Source organism: Furipterus horrens, unplaced genomic scaffold (genome assembly GCF_987537825.1).
Source record: "Furipterus horrens unplaced genomic scaffold, mFurHor1.1.pri manual_scaffold_3, whole genome shotgun sequence".
Lineage (NCBI taxonomy): Eukaryota > Metazoa > Chordata > Mammalia > Chiroptera > Furipteridae > Furipterus > Furipterus horrens.
The window spans coordinates 5,678,276-5,696,414 of NW_028327173.1; the positions used below are offsets into that span (position 1 = coordinate 5,678,276).

Genomic DNA, 18,139 nt, shown 5'->3' on the forward strand with positions numbered 1-18,139 from the left:
TCCATTAGCCTTAACTGCAAGCCCAGAGATCCATGCCAGCCCATAGCAAATTACAGCGAAATTTACTACGTTTAAAGGTCTTTCTGTTATTCTGAAAGTGTTCTTTAATACCTTTTTATGTTTTTGGTGTTAAAATATCTTTTGTGAAATAATGGTGTAGGTGGTAAAAAAAATGTTTTAAGATTTTAAATGTCTTTATGAATACATAGTTGGCATTATCTGTTGGTTCCTAAATATTTCTTCAAAGTTTTAGTGATCAGTGAAAACTTAAAATATGAAGGGTACAGACAAGTGAGCCAAATACCCTAAGAGCTCCATAAGGATCCGGGTGTCCTAGGGCAGAGCCTTCCCGCTTCCTGGAGCAGGTGTGCCGTGAACAGGTGATAGAACGGCTGAGGTGCTGATCTCTTTATTCCTTGGGCAGCCGGAATCCCCCTCCCGGACCCATCACCTCTGCCCACGGGCCGTCTCTCTATTTATATCAGTGGGCCACCCACATAGTATTTTCTATGTGTGTTATGATGTGAAAAAAGTTGAGAAGCACTGGAATAGAGCCTCAGTTCTTGGGGGGTTGGAGTGAGGAGCCAGATCAAAGATCACACATATTCGGCAAGGATTCAGGAAGAACTACATTCTCAGGCAAGAGATCAAGTAGGAAAAAATTAACCCCGTGGAGCAAAAACAATTGTGTTCTTACCACCTTTGCTCTGAACGCATGTATTTTTGAAAAAAAATCAAGTCAGCTCTGATTTCATGGCTAATCAGTCACTTTCATATGGATTTAGCACCTACATTAACACCGTTGGTAAAGTCTGAAAAACCTCAAGCTAAGAATCGTTATGTACAGTGAACTCAGGCATCTAGCAGAAGAAAACATAAAACATGTCTTCAGAAAACTTCCTCAGAAAAACTTTCAAGAAATATAAGCTCATGGTCAGAATTCACAAAATTTAATAGAAAAAAGCCACCATAACTAATAAACGAATTCATAATGACAGTTATTTCACCTAGTGATTTTAGGGTTTTGGAATTATCAGACACAGAATACAAAATATGTATATTTAAATAAATTAAAAATGAAATTGAAGACATAAGGGGCAAGTGACTGTAAAATCAACCCAGCACATTTGAAGAAGAACCTAATACAATTTCTAGAAATGTAGAGGTTATTTAAATTGAAAGGAGTTAAACAGAGGATTAGACATAGCTGAAGAGGGAATTAACAGATGGAATGATAGAGCTGACGAAATTATCCAGGACACACCACAAAGAAAAAAAGAGATGAAAAATATGAACGAGATAAAGACACAGATTCCATATATATTTAACAGAAATATCAAAAAGAGCGAATAGAGAGACTTGGGGAAATCCCTCACCCTCACCTTCTTGCACATTTTTTTCCTCTACTGTTTTGGAAGCCATTATCAAAAAGATAAATGGCTGAAATATAAAGTAATATTGAATGTCAACCCTAATTGATTAAAAAAAAGATAAATGGCTGAAAATTTTTCTAGAGTTGGTAAATGATATGAATCTTCAGATGCAGGAAGCGCAGCAACTCACAAATATGTTAAAAAAAAAGAAATTCATATCTAGACGTCATTTAGTAAAATCACAAAATGCCAAAGACAAAGACCTTTAAAGCAATCAGAGAGAAAAGAGATTATCTACAAAAGAACAGCAGGTAGATGTCTCAGTGATGGAAGCCAGAGGAGGGTGGAGTTATAGCATTAAATGCTGAAGGAAACTGTCAACTGAGAATTGTGTACCCTTGTGGAACTACCTTTTAAGAACAAGGGTGAAATAAAGACATTTATAGATATAAAAAACAGCCAGACAAACAAATACCACCTCATAGCCTGCCACTAAAAGACCCCCAAGTTTTTAACAGATGGGATTAGGAAGGAGAAGGATTTTAGACTAACGCCTGAGATACAAGAAGGAAGGATGAGTGAAGACAACAATAAACATGTGGTAAGATCCAAACAGACACTGATGGTGTAAAGCAGTAATAACAGAGTAGAAAATAAGAAGGGCGGGGGCACAACAATCAGAGGGTGCGGGGGTGGGATTCAAGCAAGCTCTGAGGTCCTTGTGCACTTGAGAAAGGGGGTACAGCTGTTGGTCAGTTCTTATGTTTTGAGTTAAGAATACTTGATAAAATTTTAAGGGGAGCCACTAGAAAATGGAAATAGAGTATATCTTTCAAACCAGTAAAAGAAAAATATGGAACTGGGGCAGGGGGGTGGAAAGGTGAAGTTAAATTAATTCAAAGAAGGGGAAGGAAGGAACACAAATTTAAAAGAAAGGCAACACAAAATAGGATGACAAGAAGAAATGAAAATATGTCAGTAATTATAGTAAATCATAGTGAAAAGGTATGGGTTATACTGAGAACAAAACAGAACCCAGCTTTTCCCTCGTTTATAGAAGGAATACCTGAAACATCAGGTTAGAGAAAGGTTAAAGGGAAAAGAAAGGGAAAAGATATACCATCAAATACTAAACAAAAGAAAATTGGGGTGAGCATTTTAATAAGTTAGACTTTAAGCCACAAGGTATGACTAGAACTAAGCACCATGTAACAATAAATGTTTAGTTTACCTACAGGATATAACAGTTTCCAAAGTCTATGTACTTAGTAATAACAGCAACATGTAATAAAGCAAATATTGACAGAACTAGGAGAAACTGACACAGTCATAAAGGAGATTGTTAACAGTCTTTTTCATTTATCAGTAGATCAAAGAGAATAAGTATCAGCAAGCATGTGGACAAATTAAACAACACAGCTATCAAACGTCATTTACTTTGGAAGATGCAGAACTTGGCACTCTGTAGTTGGAGAATTCATATTTTTTCCTTAATACTACTCACTGGTCAAAAAAGTTTCAGGAGTCAGAATCGTACAAGTCATGTTTACTCACTAGTACATTAGGTTTGATAATTAATATAAGGGGAAAAATACTTAGACTCTCAGACATTTGGAAATTTTAGAAACAAAGCATGCTTCTACATACAGCTCAAAGAAAAAAATCATAACGAACATTTGAAAGTATGTAGAACTGAACAGTAATGTATTATACATCATGATGGGCATGTTGCAGCTGAATTTGGTCTTTAGAAGAAAATTTCAAGCTATAATATATTAAAAAGGAAAAAAGAATACAAAATAGGTACTAGGAATGAAAACCCTATGGTTGGGGTTCCCTTCCCCTGGGTCTGTCCTGGCTGACCTGGAATTTTTGCCCATCTGGCATTCCTCGGTGTGGCCCACCCCATTTCAGATGGAAAGCCCTGCACTTTTTTCTTTAAGTTTTCCATAGCACTTATTATCCTCCGTGCTTTGCTTATTTATTACGTTTATTGTTTATTACCCTTTCTATCTCTAGCTAGAATGTAAGCTCCCTGACGCAGTGATTTTTTTTTTTATCTTTTGCTCACTGACATCTCAGACACCTAGCACAAGGCCTGCGCAGAATGGACCGTCTGCAGTATTGTCATTGAGAGGGAGAGGTCCGTGGAAAATGTAAATATGCAAACGTAGATAAACGTGAAAAATTGGATGAAAATCAAATTCCTAGAAAAACATACTTCTCCCAAAATTGACTCAGAAGAAGAGAACCTGAAAAATAAAAAACCATGAAATAAATTGAATCAGTATTCAAAAATTTTTCCAACAAAAGCACCTCTCTCCTATGATTTTATAGGTAATTCCACCATTTCAGTTTTCCACAAAATTTTCCAGATAATTTTAAAAATATAAGGACCACATACCAACTCAATTTATGAGGCCAGTATGAAATATGACCTTAATATCAAAACCAGACAAGGATAACATAGACAAAGAAAATTAATTACATGGTGATAATACTCATGAACATATTTGCAAAATCTTGAAGATATTGACAGATCGAATTCTGCGGCACATTAAAAACAGGCAAAACACCTCTAGGGTCTAGATACCAGGGTAGTGGGTACTGTGGGCCAGCACTCTAGTACCTGGAAGAGTCATAAGAGGGGCTTTTGGGGTCTGATAATGTTATGTTTCTTGATCCGGGTGCTGATTGCATTAGTACGTTTCCTTTGTGAAACTGTTCAGCCGAGCACATGGTCATCTATGCACGCTTCTGTATTTTAATTAAATGTTCATTTAAACATAATATAATGTGATATAATGTGATGTGATTGATATAATATAACAACATAATATAATATGATATGATCAACTTTGGTTTATCTCAGGAATGCTTTAACATTAGAAAATCTGTAAATATTATTCACCATATTGTGAAAGAGAAAAGCTATATCTTGATGGTTGCAATTTTTGCTGAAATTTCAACATCCGTTGATGATAAAAAAAATCTTAACGAATGGAACCAAAATGTGTGACCTTAAATGGACAGTGTGGCAGAGACAGGGTTAACCAGATATTCTGTGTGCTCCCTTGCATTTCCAGTTTCTTTTGCAGTTAGCTTGGGGTCAAGTGACTAGTTCTGTCCCATAGACTGTGAGTGGAAGTGACATGTGTCACTGAATGTAGGCAGAGGCACTTGAGCCGATGTTCCTCCTCCGTCCCTCTCTTCTCTTGCTCCAGTGACCTGGGAGGCTGCGTATTGCAGATGGCATAGATTAAAGCTGGAGTAAGGATGCTTCACTCTCATCAGACTTTGCGTAAGCAAGAAATAAACCCTTATAGTGTTAAGCCTCTAAGATTTTGGAGTGTATGTGTTACCACAGCATAGCCTGCCTTATTCTGACTAATATAAAGGACAGCTGCCAAAAACCTGCGGCAACTCTCATATTCAGCGGTGAGAAATTAGGAACACTCTCTAGGATCAGGAATAAGAACAAGGATGGCTACTATTTCTGCCACTCTTCACCATGGGGATCTAGCCCGTGCAGTAAACAAGGAAGGATTGGAGTGGAAGAAACAAAACACTTATTATTCGGAGATAAAAACGATTACCTAGCAAGCACTAGTATAAGTAAACAAGTTGCTTAAAATAGGTCTCTTTCTATAAAATCAGTTAAATTACTATGTACTAGCAACAAAAACTTAATTTTTAAAAAGGTACCATTCACGATTTCATTTAAAAATATATGGTACGTAGGTATAAATTTAGCCAAAGAGGTGAAAGACTTAGGGAGAAAATTATAAAGTTTATCAAAAGACCTTAAAGAAAGCCTGGATCCTTGGAGAGAGATACCCCAGGTAGGCTCAGTAACATAATGATGCCATTTCTCCCCACTGTGACCTCTAGAGTCAGTAAAATTCTATTCAAAATCCCAAGAAAATTTTTAAGGAACCTGACAAGCTGATTCTTTATTATGTTTGCAAAAGCAATGGGCCAAGGATGGCCAAGACTGTCCTGACGTAGAAGACCAGGCGAAGGCATTGGCCTATCAGGTATCAAGACTTAGTGTGAAGTTTTAGTAAGACAGAGTGGTATTGGCTCAGGGACACAGTGATTGTCTAATGGAACAGAAATGAGTGTCCAGAAATAGACCCACACACATGTGAAAATTGGACATAGGAATAGGTGATTTCATATTAGTGTAAAAATAATGGTCTTGTCCATAAATGGTGCTGGGACAACTATTTAATGTGGGGGAAATACTGTATGTACTTAATAAGACTTTGTAATCAGGCTCTGAATGATTGTATATCATTTAACATAGTATTTATACAAAATATGCTCTATTTTTTGAAAGTGAGGCTAAGAAAATGACAACTTGGGGAAAAATATTAAGATTATAACAAAATGTTTATATCTTAATAGATGAGCTCTTAAGATTAATAGAAAAAAAAAAAAAAGATGAACCTTTATTATTTTGCTTTCCTGACTGATTTTGACTGATATTTTAAAACTTCATCAGCCTGCCTTTAAGACATTGGGTGGATTTATGAAAGGTAAAAGACTTATTTGTCTTTTTGTACTTAAAGCATGTCCCAGGTGGATGTGGATTCAGGCATTGAAAATATGGAAGTTGATGAACATGATCGAAGAGAGAAAAGGAGCCTCAGTGATAAGGTGGGTACGAGAGGGAGCCCCCGTTTCTGTTTTTAGTAGCGGGGGTCCAAGGCGGCACTCTTCCCGTCCCGTGGCTGTGGGGTCTGTTGGGAGGGCCGCTCCAAATCAGCGGCCCTGTTCTGCTGGTTATTTTTCTGTGGTGAGGAAAAGTGGGTCGCCTCGCTTGCCCTGAGGAATGGAAATATAACTCAGTCTGTGTTTTTACCTGTAAATTTGGTGTGTAATAGGAAGGTGTTCAGAGCTAATGCGGATTTTTTCTGTTGGCGTTTGGCTTAAGCAGGAAGGTCATCGCCCCGTCTCTGGTACTGTTCCCAGGAGAAAACGGGCTGGGAGCAAAAGGACACAGTATGTGGGAGCCAGTAGCAGCAGCAGGTTTTTGAAAACATGAGGCCATCGTATAGTTCTCATCTGAGCTTAGTTCCTGCGTTTAGGAAAAGGAGTTTGGGGTTCTGTGGGAGGATGGTCGGGTTTTCCTCGGTGTGGTGTAGAACAGGGGTAGGTAATTCCATCACTTCCTGCGCAGTAAGCTGTGAGCACGTATTGATGCTTGCTAGAAGTGGGACTCTAAGTAGCGTGATGCTCTATTTTGTATCGTTCTTTAGTGTTGTTAAAAAGTTGTCACTTTGAAGGCATAGTAACAAGTTTAGTTTCCCCCGAAATCAATAGCTGAATACTTCTGTCCATTTCTGAAATGAATTAAATCACTATTAAGTATTTCCGCTGAAGTCCAACTCACACCCCCGACCATCTGGAATTAACCCCACTTCTTCTTCCTCACAAGGAGCCTGCGTCGGGTTCTGAAGTGTCTGAAGAACAGGCCTTACAGCTGGTCTGTAAGATCTTCCGTGTGTCTTGGAAGGACCGGGACAGAGATGTCATCTTCCTTTCTTCTCTTTCTGCGCAGTTTAAGCAGAACCCAAAAGAAGGTAGGACTCTCGCTCAGCTGTGTGATTCCGAGCACTGTACTTAAGAGAGACAGAAGTGGAAGGTCTTTGCCCTTCCCTGCTGCCCAGTCACTCCTTCCTGCTCGGGGGTTGTATTTTGATTACAGGGCTACTTCTTGATGAGGACCCTGATGTACGGCCACTTTCTGCTGGTCCTATTGATAAATTCGTTTTTTACTTTTAAGATTCTCTAAAAGAAAACTGTATAAGTAAGTTAATGGTGTCCATTGTCTCAGGGATGAAATGCGTTCCTTTGAACTAAGAAGATGCTCAGAGCATTGGCACCTCTCATAAAGGAGGAGCATACTGGGGAGTCTCCAGGGACACTGCGAGTCGGCTCTGTATGACTTACACCTGCTTCAGGTGCCTGCTGGGTCCTGTGCGTACCTCAGCTTGAGTCAGCTGCTTAACAAGACAGGAAACACTGAGACTTCGCCGTGTTTCCAGAATTTTAAGCTACACTAAAACCACACTTATAACAAAGCGGTAAAGCTCTCAGCATACCCGCAGGACAGGGCACCGTCCCCGCGCCTCCGCAGTCATTTGGAACACGGCCCTGCGTGCGGCCTCCCTGCTGGCAGTGACTCCTGTCGGGCTGGTCACTGCTGTGTGCCCAGCGCCTGGGAGGGCGTCTCGCCCTTCAGAATCCCTTGTGAGGTGTGTTTTAAATGCGTGAATGAATATCAGGGGGATCCTCTCTCCCTTCCCTGCGTGGCCTGTCTTCGCCAGCAAACGATGTCCACTGTGCCTCCTGCCGGGTGGGTAGTTCACTTCTGTCTCCCTGGGGTCTCCTTCTTAACTCTGGTTGTAGCGATGGGCTCAGCAGCCAGGTGTTTCAAAACCCTGCCACTTGCTGTTATTCTTACTATAGAGTGTAAGATTCTCAAGTGTCTCTTGTGCATGTATGTGGTAATGATTAATAACCACATCAGATAAGATTTACATGGGTTAGAACTTTCATTTTTGTAGTGATCTTTATACAGTGTATGTAAAGAGCTGCAATAAAGCAGTTAGGATCTGCAGAGAGTAAGAAGGAAGCTAGACAGTAGGATCTGCTCCAGAAAGCCAGATGGTGACCAGAAATTAGAGCCTTCGCACAACAGGCTGAACTTTGCACCTGGCAGTTTTACTGCATGTAAACCATCCGTAGGAGAGGAAATATTAACCCAGTTGCGTTTCTGGTGTGATAAACTAAGCTCTGTAGTTGGGAGCAACTTTTTTTAAAGTTAATATATATCAGGAGTGACTCGCTGACTGCACTCCAGTCTTTCTTTAATAAGCTTTTCTGTGTGTGTGGAATAATTCCAGATTTCCAGAACAGCATTAGGGACAGTACAGGGAGTCCCTGTGTACACTTGCCCGTTTCCCCCAATGTTGACTCGTACGTAACCACAGTAGACTTGAAAACTAAGGTAGTCCTGTTGACTGCACTCCAGACCTTACTTGGATTTGTCCAGGTTTTCCCGTTAATGTCCCTTTACTGTTCCAGGATCCAGCCCAAGCTGGGGCACCACAGCGAACCTCTCGGGTTCCGTTTGGCTTATTCAAGGACTGTGTATATGAAGAACCATGTGTAACCTCTTTTTTGTTCTGCCTTTCCAACAGTGTTCTCTGATTTTAAGGACTTGATTGGCCAGATTTTAATGGAAGTGCTAATGATGTCCACTCAGACTAGAGATGAAAACCCATTTGCCAGTCTGACAGCCACGTCACAGCCAATTGCAGCGGCAGCGCGGTCACCAGACAGAAGTCTCACGCTAAACGCCGGCTCCAATCCAGGAACCAGTCCCATGTTCTGCACTGCAGGCTCCTTCGGCGCCGGCTCTTTGTCTAGGTCAGTGTGTTCTCTCTGCACATCCAGCGGTCGATGAAACAGCCACGAGTGTGTAAGGGAAGTGAACGTTCTCTCTCAGGCCTGAGTCATGCAGTTGGGGGGATGGATTTGTCATTGCAGGAGGCATGGTCTTTCCCAGGTTGGTCTCTCTGGCTTTCCGTGGTTTGGCTATTGGTGAATCCAGGTTAGAAACAAATGACTGCCTGTTGTACATTTTCTTTAGCAAGAGAGCTTTAAGATATTTTAAGTATAACCTCTAGTCCTTTACAGCAATTAGATTATAGTTATTTAGGTATCTGGAGGATTTATACACTGGAACGCTTAGAGATACGAAGTGTGAATATACTGTTCTTTAAAAGCTTGATGTTTTCCGTTCTGGTTACTTATCTCAAGTTTTTCTTCAATTTTCTCTTCTTTCCTCCCTTTCTCAACTAATGTAGCCTCTATGAAACTAGTCCAGCTCCCCACTCGAGTTTCTGGAGCTCTGTGCCGAGGACGAGCCCGCCTCTCGCGCCCCCCTCCGGTGCAGCCAGCCGCGTGGCTGCGCTGGCCCTCCCCCCCAGTGCCCACGGCGCGGCCTCCTCCGGGACTGGGACTGGGACTGCGGCGGGAAGCCAGCCCTCGTCTCCGCGGTACCGCCCCTACACTGTCACCCACCCCGGGGCGGCCGCAGCCTCTCCCTCCCCGAGGTCCGCAGGCGTCTCGGCCCTGTGTAGCTCAGCGGGCCCCCCCGGCCTCGCTAGTGGCCCTCAAGCAGTGCCGGCCAGCGCCTCCCGACCGCGAGCCGCCAGCACGGGGCCGCCCTTACTGTCCGCCTCGCCCAGTGCCGGGAGCAGACGTCCCGCCTCCTCCCTGAGGACCTCTCCTAGGTATTTATGCAGCAGGAGAGCCGGGCGCGTGTTTGCCGTGCAGGGGACGGAGGTTAACACGGCCTGGAGGACCTGCTGGGAGGCGCTGGCCTCCGTCCCGGGGGCCTTCTGTGGGGGGGGGTCAGCCCGTGGGTGTCACCCGTTGGGGGGCTCCCGAGTCTGTGCTTCTGCCCGGCTTTGGTAACCTCGGGGGTGTGGGGGGCTCTGCTGTGGGCGCCTTCCCTCCCGTCTCTTCCATCGTGTTCAAGAAAAAAGAAGAGGAAGAAGTAACCTAGTTTTTTTTTTTTTTAACAATATAAGGGTAATTTATTTATTTTTGTTTGTTTTGTTTATTTGTTTTTAGAGAGAGGGGAAGGGAGAAAGAGACAGAGAGAAACATCACTGTGTGGTTGCCTCTCACTCGCGCCCCCAACTGGGGACCTGACGTGCAACCTAGTCATGTGCCCTGACTGGGAATCGAACCAGCGACACTTGGCTCGCAGGCCGACGCTCAATCCACTGAGCCACTGCAGCCAGGGCTAACTTAGTTTTTGAAAGCTCATTCACATGTCATTCCTCATTACAGACAAATTTCAGACCCTGTCGGCAGTTTGTATGTGAGAGTCGGGGATCACAGAGGCCCTTTTTGACTCTTGATCCTGTTGTCAGTTGTAGTTGAAATCCAGTCAGGCCAGGGGCTGGGGGAGCGAATCTGGGCCTGGTGTCCCTTACCCCTGCTTGCTGGGCCGGGCCGGTGTCATGCCTGACACGCTGGTCTCAGCTGCCGAGAAAGAAGCAGCCGCAGAGCGCCGTCCGTGTGGCGGCCCCTCACGGGCGCGCGTGCGGTCAGGGGGGTCCCTCCCGTTCTGCATGGCGGCAGACAGAACTTTCAGCATGAGATGGGATTAAAGGGCCAACCGCTGCGGACGCTTCTCCCTCTCGTTTTGCCTTTGTTCCCTGACGCCTCTTTTTGCTTTTGTCGTGGTAGTATGTACGACAGTCCTTTCTCCTTCCTCTTCCTCGCGCTTTCTGGGGACAGTAGTGACGAAGATGAAGAAGAAGATGATGATGGTGATGATGAAGGTGGTGGTGGTGGTGATGAGTTTGCTTGTGTCCAGTTTGGGTCCAGGTATCAGAGGAGTGGAGTCTCACCCTTGCATGCGCACAGGTGCTTAGGAACTAACTCGTAAGCCCTCACTAGGGGCGCGCTCTGAGGCCAGACAGGGCCGGGCCGGAGGCGGCCCTCTGGAGAGTGAAGCTGGGAGAAACCTGCATGCACTTGAAACGTTAGGACCTGCTGTGGGCTAAAGGGCACATGGGGAAATTCCTGTAGTTGTTCCCTGGTGAGCTTGGAGAAAACTTACATACACTCATTTGTCAAAAACACGGACAATAGACTAAAGATCAGCCATCATTAAGTTCACCTACCCTGAGACCTAAAATGAAGAACCCTTCACTTAACTGTTGTGAGAATGTTCTGTGAGCTCCCAGACGTGAGCAACGTGTACGCTGTGAGGCTTGTTTTCTTAAGTGTAGTTGCATGGATTACGGCTCTTTAGGAATGGCAGAGGGGCTGGCGTGTGTGTCTGCGCACGTGGGTGCATGTGCCCATTGAGGAGCATATGGGGTCATACTTCCCATATAATTGCGATTCTGCTTTCACTTCTAACCTTGAGTTTCACAGACCACCCCCCTGACCTCAGGGAAGCTAGACCCTGTTTTAGTTGGCCTTTGGAATGGCAGCCGAGGCTGAAATATAGTTCACAATGTTGCTGAGTGTTCACGCCTGAAAACTGAGTGAAAAAGACCCCTTAGGTTTTCTAGGTGACTTTGAGAAAAAAATGCAGTAGCACCATCTTTCTAACGCTCTGACTTACTGTCATATGGTTTTGCTCTTAAAGTTTCCTCTGGTCTGAATTGGTATTTGTGCCCAGCACTATTCAAAAATAGCTCCAGGTTATAAATAGAGAAGGCAGCGAGAGTTAGGTACACTTCATTAAATTTGACAGTCTGCAGCAGAATCATTGGGGAGGGAGTACATAAAGGGGTGTTGGTGCAGGGCTGAGTATTGACTCAGGAAGGCTGATATTTGCACTAGGCTGAACGTCACCCTCTCTCAAGTAGATTTACTAGAGGTGAAAGTGCCTTTGCCTTTTCCGCGCGGATAGAAATCCTGTTGCGTGATTATAGGTATGCAGCAGGCATCCTTGCTAGGAATCAATTTCCATGCACGATCAAAGTGCTTTGTTATTTGTTTTATTGTAAATTATCTGTGGGAGAAACGCTCTCTCTCCCTGGCCTATTTAATTCCAACTTTCTCTAACAAAGGGATCGGACGGGGCACTGCTCTCGCTAACTGCCGTCTTTCTGGACTTGCAACATCCCGGCCTCATCTCAGGTCTAGATTCTGTACCTACACGGAGCAGTGAAACTCGGCGTCTGTGTAAGAATAGCCCTGCACACGTACTGAGTATCACGTGCAGACAGTCGGCACCGCATACATTAGCACCTTAATCCACGCAGAACTGGGCCACCGGGAGGCGAGTCACGTGACCCCGTCCCTGCGGAGCCGGGATCTGGAGCCCACGTGCCGCCTCTGGCCTGTCCCTCTTCTCCCAGTGGGACCTGTGCTGCTCTCGTTTCGTACTGGGTCTGCTGCTGCCGAGAGCGTCTGCTCTGTTCCTGGGCAAGAGCATTTCACTCCGTGGTTACGAAATTCCACTCTAGTCAGCTGACAGGTCCTTTGCTGGCTGTTCAGATGAAATCTGATCTATCCAGATTTGGGCGATTTATAGATTCTGAACAGATATCAAGGAGAATACGAAATGATGGGTAAAAAGACAACTGAGGAATCAGCTAGGGAGGAACTTGAGCGTGTGCGCAGGGCCAGAGCCAGGCTGCGGCGCGGGACCTTGCCGCTTCGAGCACTCCGCGAAGCGTCTGCTTCTTTCCCCCTTTCTCATCGATCGTCCCAGACTTTTACTTACTTCGAAGCAGGTGATTGGAACCCCCACTTCTAGCCTCTTAAGATTAATGTGAAGAAGGAAGCAGCAGGGCTTGTGTCTGTCCCCTCTAAGTGCCCCATGGGGTTGATGTATTTATTGCACATCTTTTTGGAACTAGTCTGGACATATGTTCTTGTGTTAATTATTTATAGTGGTGATGATAAGGATTAATTTAAGAAAGGTAAAAATAATCTTCTGCGAAGAGAGCTGTGTGAATTATAAGGAACTGCTTCTTCCAGGGGTGGCAACGAGTGAAGGGGCAGGATTATCTTGTGACAAAGGTGCCGCAGGACTTCCTCTCAGAAACATGTTTCTGATTGTTCCCTAGGAAGTTGACGACCAGAAAGAAGTTTGGGTTTTCGGTTTTTCTTTACTGCTTAGATGCCTCTGAAGGAGGTCAAACCTTGCGAGTCATGAGCCTCCATGAACAGTAAGAGAAACGCGAGCAAATAGTGAAAGGTGGACATTTGTCCTCTGATTTCTGTTGGTTGTCACTGCTCGGAGATGAGCCGTGGACAGAGTCAGGAAGAAGGCTTTCCGCTGTGTCAGTCCCCACGCCTCCCGGTGACTTCCCCTCTCATGCAGAGGGAAACCCACAGCCTATCACCCCGGCCTGCAGGACTGTGCAACACACACACACACACGCGCGCGCACACACACACTCTCTCTCTCTCTCTCTGTCTCTCTCTGTCTCTCTCTCCTTCCTAACCTCACCTGCGTCCCCTGGCCTTTATCTCCCAGTTCATGTGTTTGATCCTGTCCTTGTACTCACCCCGCAGGCCCCCTCCTGCCTTAGGCCTTTGCACGTGGCCTGTTGCCTGACTCCCTCAGGTCTGAGGAAATGCCATCTTACCAGAGCGTCCCTCACCCTGTCGCAGTGAACGTTGTATCAAATACACACACACACGTCCTGCCCCGCTCTGGCCCCGTCCTCTGCTTCCATTTTCCTCAGCGCTGCTGATCGCAGGGGTTTGGGGAGTTTCTCCTCTAGAACGGAAGGGCGTGTGTGTGGTGCAGCGGGTCGCCCAGGACCCCGGGTGGTGCCTGGAGGCCGCAGGCCCGCTGCGGGCCTTGGCTCACTGAAGGCACGTCGCTCAGAGCTGCACAGCGCTGACTCTCCCTCGCGGTGGGAAGATGTAAAATTCCAGAACCTGCGTGCAGAAAAAGAGGAAAATAGGTGGGTGGGTGTTCCCCTTACAGAAGAGAAGAAACTGCATTGGAATTTTTTGAAAAAAGTTTTTATAATGGGATTTAATTTGCATAGATCTGATGCATGTATAAATCTCAGGAATATTTTTATTGTGTTTTCATAAGGATGCAGCTATTTTTTAAAAGATCTTATTTATTTATTTTTAGAGAGGGGGAAGTAAGAGAGAAAGAGGGACAGAAACATGATGTGTGAGAGAAAAATCTATCAGTTGCCTCTCATACACCCCCAACTAGGGACCTGGTCTGCAACCCAGGCTCGTGTGCTGACTAGGAATTGAACCGGTGACCTTTCAGTTCGCAGGTCGGTGCTCAATCAATCCACTGAGCCACACCAGCCAGGGCTGGATTCAGCTATTATGTGGAGTAATTACGTTGTTAACTTGGACTGGTGTAGTTATCAGAAAATGGTTCATATGTTCTCCCAGAGGGAGCTATAGTTTTTTGATACTCTTAGGACTTAAATATAACGTATTTCCAGTGTCATATTTTATATGTCAGCTGTTGTAAAACCATGATGAATTATAACAACTTTTTAAAGAAAAGTACGAAATACTATTTTAAAACATTTAAAAGACTTACTGGTAGCATAAATTTATATAAACTGCACACCACTTTCTCCTGCAGCATCACATGTGACATTTGAGTCCAGCTCTTTCCCAGAGAACCTACAGACCCCTGTGAATGATGTGGGGCCACTGCCATGTACATGCAGCGTTGGCTGGACGGGCCGGTTTGCAGACCTGTGACCATGACCCACTTCAGCATCTTTAGGACTGACCTCACGATTTTGAAATCTAATGACGAATACTGGGGTTTACTCTACATTTCTTATTTGGTTAAATTTTTTGCTGCTTTTTCTTTTTTTCTTCTTTCTCTTCTCTTGAAATCACCTGGGAGTGTTGCTTGTGCCTGACAGATGATCACCAGCGTGAACTGCCCTCTTAGCTTTGAAGCTCTCTAGGGCATTCGGGGCGTCTTCCGTCGCGCCGCGTGGTGCCTGGCATCGTCACTTTTCAGGACTTATGGGGTGTTTGTGAAGATATTTCAGTTGGCTTTGAGGGTTCAAATTCAAGTTCAAATGAAATGGGGCGTGTTGGCCCAGAGAGGAACCCAGGGTCAGTGCCGCTCCCTTAAGCCTGCTGATGTCACACGAACTGTTACACACTGGCCGGAGGCTCTGCATCAGACTGCCTCCGACACCCCGTGGAAGGTGCTTCTCATTTCAGAAATTAAACATGTGAGAAATATGGGGCTTATGATCACGGAAATGTGTAGTTCTAAATTTTTGTCTGAAACTTGAGGAAGATCTATTGTCATTGTCATTTGTAAGAGTCACTCGAAGGAAAGCTGACCTTACTGTGTGCAGGCAGAGCCTGTGTTAGCCAAGTGTGTCCTGGGGAAGTGCAGGGACCGCAGTCGTGGGGTCACCGAGGAAGGCGGAGCAGATGGCGGGGAACCAAGACCGCTCCCCGTCAACGCAGATAGCTCTTTTTCCCCTTTCTGCTTGGGGGACTCACCACACTTATATTTGTGGGTGAGTTTTTCTGTTTTATTCTTACGGGTTTGTTTGTTTGTTTTCTGTGCTTTATTACAACACTCCTGTTTCTGTTGTCAGGCCAACAGGTATCAGATCCTGGCGTTAATTAAAGACGTGTGCCCCAAATTAACTGAAAGTCAGGCAGAAGAACTCACTGGTTCCGGTTCTTTGAGGGTTCCCATGCTGGCCTGTCCGTCTGTCGTGGCTTGGTGGGGGACTCGGGGGGGCTCAGTTATCCGCCCAGTCAGGGGGGCAGTGACTGGCTGTCCTCTGACCGCCTCCCGGTCTGGATGGCCCCTCCCTCCTGTCTTGGACCTGCACAGTGAGACCTAGGTGGTAAGTTCTGGGTAGAGACGACGGTGTTGTAGGAATTCAGATTTACTGGACTCTGGCCTGCAAGCCTCGGATTTAAAATTGGCACTTTCTTCATCCTTTTTGTTGAAATATTTCAATTATGTGTATTTTTCTAAAATTCTAAGGTTGGTGATGTGTATAGTCCAGAATTAGTTATGCATAGCTACCTGTCTGTGTGCATTACGCACTGTTAATCTCTCAGTCCCTCCTGGTTTTGGTTTGCCCTGTGTTGAAGTAGGAATGGGTCTCTCAGGTTCCTGATAGTTAGTTTTCCCATTTTCCATTCTTTATCATCTTTCACATGTAATTTTTTTTTTTTTTTTTTTTTTTGCTAAGCTTTTGTTTTCTCATTTTTATCTTCATTGCAAAAGTCCTGGTCTCTTCCCATGCTACGATTAATCTCTTTGTATCTTTTCACATATCAAATCGATCGGGGAGTTAACATCCGATTTGGTGGCTGACCTCCTGATGGTTGATCTAAGCTTTATTTAATCCCTCACTCCTAACCCTTGCACTGATATTTGGCTTTCGCCTCAGAGAATGGTTTTCACTGATAACAGCAGGGCCTCAGGCCCTCTCCTGCTTGTGGTCTACAAAGCCGGTCACCTGATCTCGCTTAGCCATCGCTGCTGATGAGATGAGGTGTGGGGCTCAGGGAACAAGTAAGGGGGAAGGCCGTGGAGAGACCCAAGTTTGGATACTCCTTGTGCAACGGTTTGGTTTGGTTTCTGCTGCACTACTTTCCCCTTTTCACTAAAAGTTTTGGAAGCTTTGCGTTGATAATAAATATTTTCATGTCTCCTAACTGGACAGTTTTCCTAAGCTCTGGTCCTGCTGCCTAATGCTGGATGAAGGCTTTTGTGATCTCTGTTAGAAGTCATGGCGGTGTTCTGTTCGTCCCTTAAAGCTTCACTGCTCAAGAGTTCTATGACAGTGACAGCGTGGTCTGGCTCTAACCTCCAGGGGTGCCTGAGTGACACTGCCACTTGGTTTAAGTCTGTGTGACATCCCTTCAAATGCCTAGCCGTCCTTAGTCCTCCTGGCTTTGTAAGTTGCCATGCCCAACAAAATAAGATGTTGGGTTTCTGGTCATACTCTCTTCTTAGTCACAATAAAGAGTTTCCTAAAAACTCCTGCCTTTAAAGGACTTGGAGCAGGTGGAACAGGCCGTCGGCTCCAGCCGTGGCTGCATGGGTGTCTGTGCTTGGTCCTGGGTGCAGGGACCCTAACAGGCTCTGTCTAAAACAGTCCACTGAGAAGAGATAAGGATCATCCGTTTTCTTTTCTCTTCTCCTTAGTTTGGGAGCCTCTGGTGGGGCAAGTACTTGGGATTCCTACAGCGACCACTTCGCCATTGAGACCTGCAAGGAGACAGACATGCTGAACTACCTCATCGAGTGTTTTGACCGAGTTGGAATAGAGGAAAAAAAAGCACCAAAGGTAATAAGAAATAGAGTCTCTTAAAAGAACCCGCAGAGACCTTGTTATTTGTCTGATCAGTTGTCTCTGCCCCCTACTCAGCAGTCGTGCCTTTATTCAGTCAGTGAGGTTGTTATTGAGCAGGCCCTGCGTGCCACGTGCTGCTGGGAGCTTGGGTGCCAACGAGACAGACGAAGGTCCCGCCCCCCGGGAGCGCACAGCCCGTGGAGGGGAGCAGTGACAGGGCCAGTGCCGGTGCTGCCAGCAACCCTCACGGCCCGAGTGGCTTCTGATGGTCTGTCGTGATCGTTGTTATAAGGAACAGCCTCTGGGCTGGGCCCGGTGATGGGCAGTCGCTGCGCTGGGTCTGCGTTAGTTCGGAATCCCAGCTGTGCAGTCAGCCCCATGTAACCCAGTGTGAGACAGGCACTGTTCTTACCGTCGTAGGACTGAGCTCATGAGATGACGTAATTGTCCAGATTCACAAAAATAACAAGGTGCCAAACTGCGTTTAAGCCTTGGACGCTACCCTTTTTCTGCTATTTTGTGCTGACTTCATTATTATCTTAGTTTGTCCCTACTTCATTTCCTAGTTCTCGCTTTCCATTAGAAACTCATCTGGTCCACCTGTTAGCCTCCCATTTCTGAAGGGCCTCTTTGGGGTTTGTCACACGTAATCTCAGCAAAGGCAGAGTGAGTGGACGCGTGTCTGGGGTTCCGGAGGGGGCGCCTCAGATGCGCGCGGCTTTCTTCTTTTGTTTTTTTAAATAATTTATTTATTTATTTGTTTGTTTATTTTATTTTGAGAGAGAGGGGAAAGGAGAAAGAGGGAGAGAAATATCACTGCGTGGTTGCCTCTCACTTGCACCCCCAACTGGGGACCTGACGTGCAACCTAGTCATGTGCCCTGACTGGGAATCGAACCAGTGACACTTGGCTCGCAGGCCGATGCTC

At 45.2% G+C, this 18,139-nt stretch overlaps 1 protein-coding gene across 3 annotated transcripts in view; it reads left to right on the plus strand.

Moving 5' to 3' along the window:
• UBE4B (ubiquitination factor E4B) overlaps positions 1-18,139 on the plus strand; it is a 101,653-nt gene that overhangs the window by 36,192 nt on the left and 47,322 nt on the right. The window contains exons 4-9 of one of the 3 annotated variants that reach the window (XM_090268565.1): positions 5,948-6,035; positions 6,817-6,961; positions 8,585-8,813; positions 9,254-9,682; positions 10,650-10,790; positions 17,065-17,206. In XM_090268565.1, coding sequence (XP_090124691.1) covers positions 5,948-6,035; positions 6,817-6,961; positions 8,585-8,813; positions 9,254-9,682; positions 10,650-10,790; positions 17,065-17,206 — 1,174 coding nt within the window. The remainder of the gene's footprint in view (positions 1-5,947; positions 6,036-6,816; positions 6,962-8,584; positions 8,814-9,253; positions 9,683-10,649; positions 10,791-17,064; positions 17,207-18,139) is intronic. The other 2 variants (XM_090268566.1, XM_090268567.1) reach the window with 2 other exon arrangements.